The sequence below is a fragment of the Heliangelus exortis genome, chromosome 3 (genome assembly GCF_036169615.1).
Source record: "Heliangelus exortis chromosome 3, bHelExo1.hap1, whole genome shotgun sequence".
NCBI classification, from domain to species: Eukaryota; Metazoa; Chordata; class Aves; order Apodiformes; family Trochilidae; genus Heliangelus; species Heliangelus exortis.
Window position 1 is genome coordinate 83,873,754 of NC_092424.1, and position 13,608 is coordinate 83,887,361.

General features: G+C 36.3%; 1 protein-coding gene across 11 annotated transcripts in view; it reads right to left on the reverse strand.

The window, feature by feature from the left end:
* SENP6 (SUMO specific peptidase 6) overlaps nt 1–13,608 on the reverse strand; it is an 85,379-nt gene that overhangs the window by 11,285 nt on the left and 60,486 nt on the right. For all 11 annotated transcript variants that reach the window (XM_071741530.1, XM_071741523.1, XM_071741529.1 and 8 more), the window contains 8 exons: nt 12,946–12,988; nt 10,019–10,198; nt 7,803–8,029; nt 7,456–7,562; nt 7,232–7,348; nt 6,299–6,421; nt 5,963–6,055; nt 378–811 (listed from right to left, as the gene is read on the reverse strand). In XM_071741530.1, coding sequence (XP_071597631.1) covers nt 378–811; nt 5,963–6,055; nt 6,299–6,421; nt 7,232–7,348; nt 7,456–7,562; nt 7,803–8,029; nt 10,019–10,198; nt 12,946–12,988 — 1,324 coding nt within the window. The remainder of the gene's footprint in view (nt 1–377; nt 812–5,962; nt 6,056–6,298; nt 6,422–7,231; nt 7,349–7,455; nt 7,563–7,802; nt 8,030–10,018; nt 10,199–12,945; nt 12,989–13,608) is intronic.

Here is a 13,608-nt window from a genome sequence, read left to right on the forward strand (position 1 = left end):
ACAATTCAGTTCCTCCATGCACATACACCATGAAGATCCATGGTCAGCTACTTTTCTTTCCTTAACAATAACAGTATTATGATGTAAAGTGGTATCTACAAAATATGTGTGTGAGAAGAAAGGCCACACAACAGAAAAATTTTCTGATTTAGGAAAACAGTGTTTCACCTCTGGCCCTTTGCTGTAAGAATTATGTCAATATCCACAAACAACATTTTATATGCAATCACTAGAAATTACTCATATTGCAAGCACTCAAACTTCAGCCACATACTAATCCTTCAAAATATCAAGTTCACAAAATTGCAAAAGCAGTAACAGATGTGAAATCTCCATTTTTTTTTCATTAAAATGTGCATATTTTCACAATTACATACCCAAAGATTGGCTAGTAGTTGTGAATTCACCCTGTATACCGTTTTCATCCAGAGTCCTATGGTCTGGTTTATGGCATGCTGATTCCACAGTGTTAGGTTCTTCCACATCACTGTCCATTTGATTTAGTTTTTTGAAAGCACTTTTTCCCCTACAAGGACTTCGTCTACAACATGAAGACTCACTGTCCTCTGTTTCAGTGTTTGGGTCAATTAAAGCTGTATTATACTTTTTGGTCAACATCTTCTTTGCTGCGGACTTGGAAGGCGAGTTTTGTGCATCTAATTCATTTGGCAAAGGAGATGGTGTGTTGCTCTCTCCATCTGAAGAGGAAGATTTTAGCTGTGCTGTAGCAGTTTCATGATAATGGGGATTTGGTTCATATTTGGGTTTTTCTAAGCCAGGAAAGCAGATGACAGCCAAAAACCAGTGAGCACTGCAAAGGAAAAATATATTTAAAAATACCAGTTACATTCATGCTTTCAGTTAAACCTGAAGTTGGGGAAAACCAAACAAAACACTGAGTGTGTTTGTTTGTACAAACAAAAACCCAAACCCTGCCACCATAGTTATCAAAGACAGACTGTAACAGATGCTCACTTTTTTTGAGCCTTCAAAGTCTTCTCTGAAAGTAAGACATCTCCATGCAAGTAGCAACTAACAAATTAATGTGATGCACTTAGTTGAAAACAGGTACTGCCTAAGTATTTATTTCAACTTGCTCATACTTTTCTACCTTCTCTTCCTTGCCTGAATTAACTATTATAGTTTTTTAACATTTTTTTATTACTGCATGAATTAAGAGACTGTAGAGTTCATGTTTTATGGCTGTATGAAGTTCTCGTAGTTCAGCACTAGCAACACAAGGAGCCAGATCTAATGATACATCTGAATTGGTCATATTCTTCCACCCATGATATCTTCCAGTTGTATATGATGCTTCATATTTTTCAAGAAGTCTTGTCAACAATGAACTACCAAAGGGGAGAAAAAAAGTGGTTTTAATGCCATCACCATAATGCTGTTGCGCTCCTCACCCTTCACAGTACTGACATTCTAACCCTTTTGGGATCAAAACACCCCCAACAAAAAATAAATTTTGCCCCAGTTTCTTTCCTATCTCTTTGTCTCTTCAGATTTCACTGACTTGTCACTCAATCAGGAATGGAGAAGCAGCCAATTCAGGGATTAGGACACTGCAAATAGATATTGACTGACCTAATTTAGAAATTTTCTGAAGGTTCTTTGATTCCCTACAGCAAATAACAAAACAGAACCTAGCTATGTGTCTACTATCCAGGTGAAACCACATTTCAATGCATTCCAGAAAAAAAGAAAAAGCAGGAAATAAAAATGCATGTCTGACATATTAAAAAAAATTGGGATTATTATGAACCCTGAATTGCATTGAAACAGTTCCAATCTTCCAATGACACTCCATGAAACTCAGATAAGTGGCCTTTGAAAGCACCTTGAGAATCAGGGGACATTTTGTCTTGAATGATTTACCACAACCGGTAAACCAATATATTAAGTATTCCCAAGCCCTAGAACTTGTGTGTACTCCACTAAAATAGACCTAATGTATCAATTATATAAATAGACAAGCAAATTAACCTCAATCTAAACAAAAGAGCTTGTAGCTTTTAAAAGAACAACTTACTTCCATTTGAACAAAAAGGACTGTACTGCCAAAGGACACTGACATAGTCACAATTAAAACAGCCATGCTGTGATGAAGTTAATTATCCCCTATATTTACCCTGCCCATCTCCAGATACTGCAGGTTTGACAACTTGTTAGCTGATGAGCCTATGCTCCCTACACCAGTGGTTATGGGAGAGTCTGGAAAGACTTTCTGGAAGTAGATTCTGAAGTCCAGCAACTCCAAAACAATCATTTCTAGAATGTACTCTTTTAAGAGAAGCCACAATAAATAGCTGTGCTCTAATAGGGAAAAACAAAACAAAACACCACACACACAAAACCCAAAACAAACAAATGAACAAAAAAATCCCCCATCAACCTAGGCAGCACAGAAGCATTATCAGAAGCAATCACCAGCAGCATTCCTGTGTCATGAGAGAAGCTCTTAAGTTTTCACAAATGCTAGAATAACCTGTTTCACATACTACTTAAGAACAAAGAAGCAAAATAAACCAAGATTGGTTCTCCATCAGACTAATTTTACCACAGATTAAGGTTTGAAAGCTTTTCTAAATAATAATGAATGCAGAATTTTTACTGGAACCAAAGAAACTTTCCCAGAGCTTTGATCCACTATAGTATAACAGAAAAAGTTCTAAAGAGGACTAATTACCAGGAACAAACTGGCAAATTCCTGAAAAAGACCTGCAGTGCTGCTATGTGTCAAGTTGCAACCACTGAGAGACTGTAGACAACTCAAGGCTGTACTGTGAGTTCCATGATCATAATCTATGAAGACAAGGAACAAAATGTTGCAAGGGAAGTGGGTGATGAAAGCCTTACAACACTGTATCAGGTTGTACACAGAGATGTCCAGGCAAAGGCATGTTGAAACAATTTGGGAAACCACTTATCCAGGAACCACACAGAATGGCATGTACTTTCCTCTCTATACACCACAGGCATTTACTGGCTCTTCCTCCTCACCTCTTAATTCTCTGTGCTCCTAATGTTTTCACCAAGTAATCAGCCGTTACCTTGTCCTGAACATACAACATCTAAACATGCCAATTTTTTCCAGCCTAAAGCATGACATTCCTCATTCTGCAAGTGAGGAACAGGAGCACAGGAAAATTTGAGGAAATTACATAGCACAGAAGAAGTCACACAACAGAATTTCTGGAAAAGCTGCAACTTAGTTTAGATGATAGGTCACAGCCCATAGCCTTCCTCATAAAACTTCCATATCCAAAAAGCTCACTACAGATTAAGACGCCAAGTAATATACAAATCATAGAATCATAGAATCACAGAATCACAGAATTGGCTGGGTTGGAAGGGACCTCAGAGATCATCAAGTCCAACCCTTGATCCACTACCGCTGCAGTTACCAGCCCATGGCACTGAGTGCCACATCCAGTCTCTTTTTAAGTATCTCCAGGGATGGAAAATCCACTACTTCCCGGTGCAGCCTGGGCACTATAAATATATAAGTATATAAAACCGTTTATTTGTCACAAAAGCAAGGTTTCACAGTCTTTTGCTCTTGATCCATTTTTGAAGCACACTACCTATGGAAAATAGCAGCCAAATATCTATAGCAACCTGGCAAAATCTGTTATTCTTTTGTGTCACAGCAATATAAGGAAGGAGGAGACACTTAAGCAAGTGACAGTTTTGCTAGCAGAACAGAGGTGTAGAAGCCTTTATACTTGCCATTATTTCTGTGCTTTCCCAGGTAGCTCCCCAGACTCCTTTCTGTTCTGTGATACCAACCTACTCCCCCTGCCAAACCAATTCGTTCTCATCTCCCTGGATAGCTGTTTCTTTTTCTGCTCTGCAATGCTCTTACTGGACCTATCAGGAAACCACTTTTGCAAACATGTCCTACTATCACCACTTACCAAGTTCCAGTTCACAGTGATGGTTCCATAAAGCAGTAACAGGATTTTTTCCAGAATAAAGATGCACACCAAGTGCACAGTTCTCATGCACAAATCAGTACTGCATGTATTTATGAGACCAAGCCAGTTCAAAGCAAAATCCCCAACCCACACACAATGTGAACATCATGCCTTCAGTACAAACTGTTTTGTTCTGCAAATGCACTCCTACTAAGCTGTACTACTTGCTAAGGCAGATGTTGTTTTAGTTGCTTAGCAGTAAATGAGCAAAACAATGAAAACTACCAAGTGCTAAGTTACTACCAGTATAACTAATTCTTGTAAATCCACAGAACTATTTCTTTGCACTTTCAGGTGACTTCTAAATCACACTGTCTAGAATTTGCAGCATGATCAGTCCCATTTCTTCTCTGCATAACCAGTGTGGATGTGTGAATGACACAAGAGAGGATGGTGGGAAATAATACACCAAGCTCTAAGGCAAGTAAAATTAAAGTAATAGACTCTTAAAAATTCTGGTACTTAAAAGCCTTGCAGGAAACGGATGGTAAAGATGAAGTCTTCAGTGGACAGAGGGAATATTGTACACCTGAGTCCTTTTCATCAAGTGTGGACTGGCTGTCATCCTATGGCTGTAGACAGATCACAGCATCTCAAAATGTAAAGTCAGTGCTTGCAAACAGCTTTATCATGGATTTACTTATGACTTTGTAACAAATACAGATCTATGGATACAGTCATAATCTCATACTTCAGAACTGCCTCTCTATACACAGCCTCCTAATTCCAGGTGGGGAGTAGGCAGGAAAAGAGAAGATTCAGAAGTTTTCATCCTAGTGCACAATGGCACAGTATCTAGAAACTAAATTCCTTTGAAGAGCTTTAAATAAAAATTAAAAAAAAAAATTAGAAGTCTTAAATAAAAGAAAACCCAAAACAATTCATTGAATTGTTAAAATATGTTAGGCATGCCTACATTAAGTCAGTTACTATTTTCCTGTCTCTCTGTCCTTAATTTATTTTTGTTTTTATCACAGATTTTTAGAATGCAGTAGTTTACCTTTCCTAAATAGTTTGGCTTAAGAACTGCCTATATTTTTTGTGGAATATATAAACGTGTTTGTGATAACTTGCTGGGATTTTAAGACAAACAAGCATCATTCAAAGTTCTTCAAAACCATTAGAATGCTAACAGTCTGCTTCCTCAGCCAAGAAAAATAAGAGAAAAGAATATAAACAAAGAGTAAAACTTCCAATGCAGAGCATTGGAGTTTTTCAAATGCATTTTCTTCTCATATTGGTTTGTTAAAATAGGTAAATCCAAAAGTTACCAATAATGACACTTGAGAGAACCAGGTAAAACCTAGAAAAAGTACTCAGACAAGTTAATTTTTGCTCAGTCACAGATTACCACAATCTCAGCATTGTCACAGCTGGAAAAGACCTTTAAGATCAAAAAGTCCAACTGTCAATACAGAAAAAAACACCATGCCCACTGCAGCATGTCCTGAAGTGTCTCATCTACATGTTTTTTTAATACCTTGAGGGACTGTGACTCTACCACTTCCCTGGACATCCCATTACAGTGTATGATTACTCCTTCAATAGAATTTCTTCCTCAGATCTAGTCTAAAGCTCCCCTGAAGAAACTTCAAGCTATTTCCTCTAGGTTTTATTGTTATTTACTTGAGAGAAGAGGGCAACACCCACCTCATAATAACCTCCTTTCGATAGCTGTAGAGAGAGAAAAGATTGCCCCTCAACCCCCTCATCTCCAAACTAAACAATCCCAATTCCCTCAGCCTCTCCTTACCAGACCCTTCACCACCTTGGCTGCTCTTCCAAGCAAAGACTTTACCTTGTCTGTTACTTAAGTTACAATAATGCACCTAAAGGTCTTACTACTATTACGTTTATCACCTGAGAAAAGATGTTTATTAATTTTAATTTCAGTCCACAGTTTCATATAACTTTCGATATTAGAATTCTTAAGCTTAAGACTTCACAAAATGTGATAAAAAGGTATTTTTACTTACGCTTCATTAAGGGGAACAAAAATGAAATCTTTCTCAAAAATGTCAACATGTCTTGTCCATGTTTTTACTCGCCCATGTCGTTTCTGTTGTATTCTGCAAGAAGAAACAAACACATGAACCGTAGGGCAGCTTACTTAAAATGAAAGACTACTTTTCCAGGTATTTTCATCTTAGAGCTTCACAAGTTTTTCAAGGGTTACTCTACATTTGTTACAGGTCTGGATTCTTCCTAGAGCTCTGTTGGTATAATATTGTCTGTAAGGATTTATAATATGCTGTTCTTCTAGTCTTCACTGTACTTAGCTCTTAGTTAAATTGACTTATCAACAGACTTACGAAAGGTTTGAAGTTTCAGGAATATTTCTTCTCTCTCTTTGATTAAGGCGTTTGTAGAAGAATGAACTGAACACATGTATTCTATCAGCATCTTCTTTTTTGAGTTTTTCAAGTACCAAATATCTAAGTAGTTTAAAAAAAAAATAAAAAAATAAAAAAATCAGTGGAGTTGCTGAAGTATTAATCACCAGACTGTTAACAGTGCTACCACCCCACTAAGCTGCTACAGTTTTCACGAAACAGCTATCGGCAGGAAATTCTTAACACAAAATGTGAGTATCTGAGTCAGTATTTCAAGATATTAAGTCCTGCTCAAAAGTAGTTCTGCTCTTCTGCTGCTGTTGTATTTATTTTTATGTCTTGGCAGTAAACAAATTTTCAATGAGTTTGCTACATTATGAGCTAACTAGGGAAGACCTGTATTTTGTAACTGAGCCACTAATTCTCTAAATACTCACAGACTGATTTTTACCTCTAAAATATTCCACTAGACTGAAAACTTTACATATATACTTTACATGTAGCATAAACACACCAGGATGCAACAATTTAATTTGTTTCTAACATCTGTAACATCAGTGACACCAAAAAAAATTTATGTATTAATCAAAACAAATGAAATTCCAAGGAACACAATCTGGAAAAAAACAACTTTAAAAAACATTTTTTTTTTTCCCCTCTTGCAGTTGGAATTCCCCTTCAGACGCTAAGAAATTGTAAAGAAGCTTTTTTCTAAGTGAGAACAATGTCATTATCAAACAAAATATGAGAGGAATCAAGAGTTCTTGCAAAGATAGAAAACAACCTTTAAAACTAGAACTATACATAGCTGGAGACCAAGTGGTATCAATTGACCTATGAATTTTTAATGACACAACTTCTCAAGTTTCACAGTAAAAGATGACTAAAAACTGATCTGAAATAAAAACTTACTTTAAATAAAAATCAATAATAACATCATTCAAAAATTCTCCTTCATTTAGACAATGGAGGTCTTCATTGGTCACAGAAATACCACCTTTTGCTGGAGGAGGTGGATAAACTATCAACCTGAAAAGACAAATACATTCAATAATAAATATGAAATACCAGAAACAAACAAACAAACCAAACAAAAAACACTCAGAACTTTTACAGGGCAAAGTTTAATATCTTACTTTTCTATAGGACCAATAAATACTGTATGTGGTTCTCCAATTTCCTCCTCCTCCTCAAAATAAGGTAACTGTTTATTTCGCTGCTGAATTTTGGACTCAGAAAGAACCTTAAAAGAATAAAATAATATTAATTTTCATACTGTGCTTAAATGTACCAAAAAGGTAAAAAGCTGTCAAGTCCAGCAGTATAATATTCACACTCATAATGTCCCAGAGGCAAGCCTGGGAATCCCCATACAAAATCCATTTAAAGTTTTTTTTCTGCTCTAGTGACTAGTACACTATCTTCAGTGTATCTGCAACTCAACTAATAGAATTGCTTCGTTCTAAAACAAAAACATAATTACATTTTTCATTTTGTTTTCTCTGTGAGATGGACTTCCTTTGGAATTGTCTTCTAAGCTCTTAGTAAATGCAACAAGTCTGCCATTGGCTTCTTCAAAGGAAATTTTCACGAAGAAGTCAGAAATATTATTTCTAATGCCAATGTCAGTAATTATTTTTTCAAATATTGAGTTTGCATGCGGATCAAGACCAGTTTCAAAAATCAAAATTATGTACTGTTCCTCTTGACCTACAAAAAAAAGAGAAAAGAAATCATTTAGAAGCAAAATAAAACATCACAACTATGAGCAGATTTGTACAGACTACTGACAACATATATAAGCAGTACTACACATGTGCAAAGAGACAGAAGGATTAGGTACCAAACCTTTCTACCCTCATTTGCAAAAATATATTCAATTTCTGCCTTAATCTAGGTAGATGTGATAATCATTACACACACCCAATATATTTTTAAGACTGAATGCAAAGTCAAAACATATTTTGAAATACCAGCTTCTCTGCTTACTGACAGCAAGACTCAGTCATCAATATTTCTTTTTTTTAATAGTTCCTATCCTATTGTTTCAATGCAATTTCAGAAATAATGTACTCAGCATAATTTCCTCTCTACCCAGGGAAGCACCATGCCCTAATTTCTCTCAAGTCAACACCAAGAAGTCTAGAGCAGCTCCCCCAAAAATCAACGAAGACACATTTATCTGTGGGAACTTACTAGAAAAGGAGAACTGTATTAAGAAAGTACATGGGCTGTTGTGGCTGCATGTTTATTAGAAAATTACTTTCATCTAATTAACCCCTTCAACAACTACACGGGATTTTATTTTCAAAGATTTCAGCCTAGGAACAGTTAAAGGTTGAAAAAAACCCAAACCTATTTTTTAACTTGGGGTAGCTAACAAGTAGGATGCAAAATGTAAACCACTGCTTAGAATCTAAGCTGAGTAGAATACAAAAAGGGGAGGAAAAAAGTATATTTTTGACATGCTTGTTCCCAGACTTAAACAGGAAAATAAGCATATTTTTTTTAAATGTATTAAAACTGTATACTGCATATTAGAAGCACAAAGATATAACAAAACTGCTCTTAGTGATGATAGGCACACGTTGTTGGGTACATAACTACAAAAACCTGTACAGGTAATTTCACAAAAGAAACACTTGTTTTGCTCTGATCAAATTTCTGTTACCATAGAAACAGAAATCTCTTAAAGATCCCCAATCCAGCAGCAACCAGTACTCATGTCTACAAAGTATGCAACTGATCAAGGAAAGCAGTTTAAATTGTTACAGTAATCCAAGCTTCATCTCCATACACAGGTAAAGGGATATCACCACCAAGAAAAGCAAAACCCTGCTTTCAGGTCTTGTACCATAAAGAAATCAAAACCTCACTGGGGATGGTGAACATTCTGTGAACAGCATAAATTCAGCTGTTCTCTCCTGCTTCCTCCTGCTAGCCCAAATAATCCTTATATTTCTTTTGCTGCAGTAGTTTAGCTTCAACAGGTCAGCCTACACATTTACCAGAAGTTGAGAATGTGAGTCCAATCAGTTATTGTATAAATACCACCCACTCACATCATTTGAAAAATACAAAAGCAGTAAATTGCACTAAGAGGAACTATTCAGATAGACACAGGAGTAGGATTTCAGGCTGTTCATCTCAGCCTCATGCAGCTGGGCTCACTCAGCACTCTATAAAAAACAATGTGCATATTAAGATGCTAGACCCTTGAGGAAAACTATGTTTAAATTAATTTTAAGATACGTAACAACAATCCACTTATTTTCCAAGCAGATATTTGTCTACACTAACAAGCATCTGGGGAAAAAAAACAAGCCAACCCACACAACAGCTTCTACTGAAACTCAAGGGCTGTAAGCAGAACAGAACAGAAAGCAGAAATAAGTATACAAAAAGCTGTAATACAAAAGGTCCATACACAAAAGCTAAACAGACCAACTTGCTTCCATTTAGTACAAATATTAGAGAAAAAAGTTATACTTTAACTTTATATATATAATATATATACAGTTCTGCCAGGCTGTTCTGAACTGTACTCTTCATCAGCCTGACACGGTGATGGTGTCTGGAAAGGCACTACCTCTGCCCCAGACAATGATACCAGTTTTATTCTTTAATGCAGTCAGCCATGTTCCAAAACACAAAAACATAATTTCAAGTGAAATAGTACACTGAAATTGTTTTACTTACTGTCTCCTTTACATTCATACCAGACATTATCTTTACTCATTTTCAGTTGGTCTCTCAGGCTACTACAGGTTGATGGTATTGTTTGCAGGAAAACTACTGGTAATTTTCGGACACTACACCATTCACATTTGGTAAGTTCTGAAGTTTTCAGGTTAATCTCTCGGATATCACCTTCTGATTCTAGAGAACAACATAATTACATTGTATTACAGTAATTCTTTAAAAGTTTAAAAGTAACACATACTCAGGAAATTATTTTTGTTAATAACGATGAACAGAACTCCACTGTCACCTTTAAAGAAAGTAATCAGAAACAAACTGTACTCCACCAATTTAAATGTTTGTTCCACAGAAAAATACAGCACTTCCATTGACAGCTTTAAATTTGCAGCTATTACTATGACACATTTTAAAATTATTTTGTAGAACTTTACTATTTGGTTTATCTTTGACCAAGTTTCCTTATGAAAAATAACTTTAAAATTAAGAGGAGAATAAACACATGCTGAGAAATCAGCCAGGCAGAAAAAGACCTGGCTGAATATGAGCCAGCAGTGTGCCCAGGTGGCCAAGAAGGCCAACAGCATCCTGGCCTGTATCAGAAACAGTGTGGGCAGCAGAAGAAGGGAAGTGATGGTGCCACTGTACTCAGCACTGGTGAGACTGCTCGTTGAGTACTGTGTTCAGTTCTGGGCTCCTCATTACAAGAAGGACACTGAGCCGCTGTGGAGTGAGTTCAGAGCAGGGCAACCAAGGGTCTGGAGAACAATCCCTATGAGGAGAGGCTGAAGGAATTTGGAATGTTTAGTTTGGAGAAGAGGAGGCTGAGAGGAGACCTTACTGCTCCCTAAAAGTACCTGAAAGGAGATTGCAGGGAGGTGGTTGCTGGCCTCAAGTGAACAGTGACAGGACTAGAAAAAACAGCCTGAAGTTGCACCAGGGGAGGTCTACACTATATGTGAGGAAAAACATTCTTTACTGAGAGGGGATTTAGTTGTTGGAATGGCCTGTTCAGGGAGGTGGTGGAATCACCACGCATGGAAGTATTTAAAAAATGTGTAGATGAAACACTTCAGAACATGCTCTAGTGGGTGATACAGATATTGATATACGTATTTTATTCAGGGGGATGTTGACAGTTGGATGTGGTGATCTTACAGTCCTTTCCAACAGTGACAATTCTGTGAATCTACCTGATTACCTGAGGAAGATAAAGTACTTGCTTTCAATATAGTACCAAAGAGAAATGTCACCAACATGGTAAATTTTTAACACTACATCTGATGCTTCCATTGACAATATTGGGTATTTTACAGGTTTTACTGAACTACAAAAATGGAAAGAAAAATGCGTGAAGTCAAAGTACATCAAATTTGGTGAAAGCACCCAGAAGTTCAATGCCAAGAATTATTTCTGCATCAGAAAAATGGTTATTGGTAGTCACTTAAAGCTTAAGTTAAATTCTTAAGTTAAATTCTAGTAAATATTTCTTGATCGTGAGTAAAAATTAGTAAAATGGTTACCATATAAAGATTTAATTTGTATCACCCAGAGCATAACTACACGAAACTATATGATAAAAAAGCCAAACAACAACATTCAGTTACTTTCTACCTTAGTAAGGATAGTTATTAGAGGTTCTTATTATTAGTGGAGGTAGTGCTTTTCCTCACCCCACCTCCTCTCTTTTTAAGAACTGTCTCCCCATCTTTTTCTTGGCATTTAGCAATCACTGTCCAGCAGTAGCCCTCTACGTTCTCCCTTCTTATTAGCAATTGAATTCACACCCCTGTGCCTGTCAGAAAGGGAGCCTACTGCTCTTCAAGACAGAACAATTACCCAAAGCAAGCCAGCCACTGACTGAGACTGCCTCTGCAGAGAAAAGCAACTCTCCCTTCCTTCTAAACTTCCAATATCCCTGTCCCACTAGGTGGGGAAGAAGCAGCTCAGCTCTGCATCAGGCTGCAGCAGCAACATGGTTCCTTCAAACTGACAGGGCATAATTTACTGCTCAAAACATCTAATCAGGAAAAAAGCACCACAACTATGATGCATGGATTAACCAAGTCCATCTTCTTCCACTGATTCTTCATTTCTGCAGGGACTTACATAGGAGAAAATGCAGCTAGTAATGAAATGAATGTTTACAGATGACTCCTAGAGTCCTCTCCCCATTGTGTTTAAAATAAACGACAAAACAGCTTTCCAAGACTGGGCTGTAATACTGCAGTCTCTATGGTAATACTTCAGTGTTCTCCTTCGTAAATGCACAAACTTTCCTGAACTCATTTCACCTAATTTCCCACTTCTGGGGGGGCATACCACAGTAACAATAACCCCAATCCAAACCACTAAAGCCCTATAGGCTGGAGAAGAAAAAATTTTAAAGAGAGAACTAGAGAAGAAAGGTCTAAGACTCCTGTGTGGTCTGCACTCTCTACTTTTGTATCTGAAATAAAAGAACTAGAAGTGTCAGATGTAACATGTTTTACAGGATATTATTCTTGCCTATTATTTTTGTTAATAATTTTCAAGACAACCTTTGGTAATCATCAGAGAAATTAATATATACAGATTTTTATCTAGGATGAAAGGGAAGAACTAGAACACAGTTGTGCACACACACACCAAAGCGCTCATTCCTGTTATCTGTGAATTTTCTTTCTATCAGTAAAAGGTAGAGATAATGCAAAATCATTTTGGTTTAAAGAAACTGAAAAAAGTTTCAGCAGGCAGTTCAGATCAACTTTGTATTCTCAATTTTTTCCCCTCTTATCTGACAACAGGCACCCAGTATAATTTATCACATACAAAACAAAACCAGAATCACAATTTTATTATAATTCTACCTGTTAATTCCTTAGACACAGTTACATTATTCAAAATATATATATTGAGTATTAGCCTAAAATGAGAGATACACTCACCGTCTTGACTTTCTAGGCGTATTTTGATATAATCCAGGCAAAACTGTGGAAGACAAAGTAATAATAAGATTTTTTCTTCAAATTAAAATTTACTTAATACCTTTAACTGTCAGTAAACATATTTCAACTAACTACTTGAGTAATGAAAATTTTAAAATAAAAATGTAATTTTTTTTTTAAGTGTACATTTTAGCACAACTCAAGTATATTTTTTACCATTCAGAGTCTCTTTCAGTCGTACTGACTGTTGAAACTTACAATCTTTCCTAAGTATTCTTTTAAAATACTCGGAAAAGTACCAGAAATTATAGGGAGGAAAAAACCAAAACACTTCAAAAGAGAATATCATCTAATAGTGTCAGTATTTAAGCAAAACAAACAATAGGCTTTGCAGACATGTGGAAAGAACAAGTAATATCTCTGCTATTCACGTGGTCATCCCAGGAAGAAGTATCTATTTTATCTGGCATACTGCATACAACTAAAATGCAGTGTGTCCTTGAAATTCTCCATGTAACTTACAAGGTTTACAAAAAAACCCACAACATTTTATCATAGAAGTAAGATTATTCCCTTGCAAACATATTTGCTCCTTCTACCTATTACTATACAGTTTTGGTAATTGTTACTTTCAATATTCTTAACAAATGTATGCTAATTCAT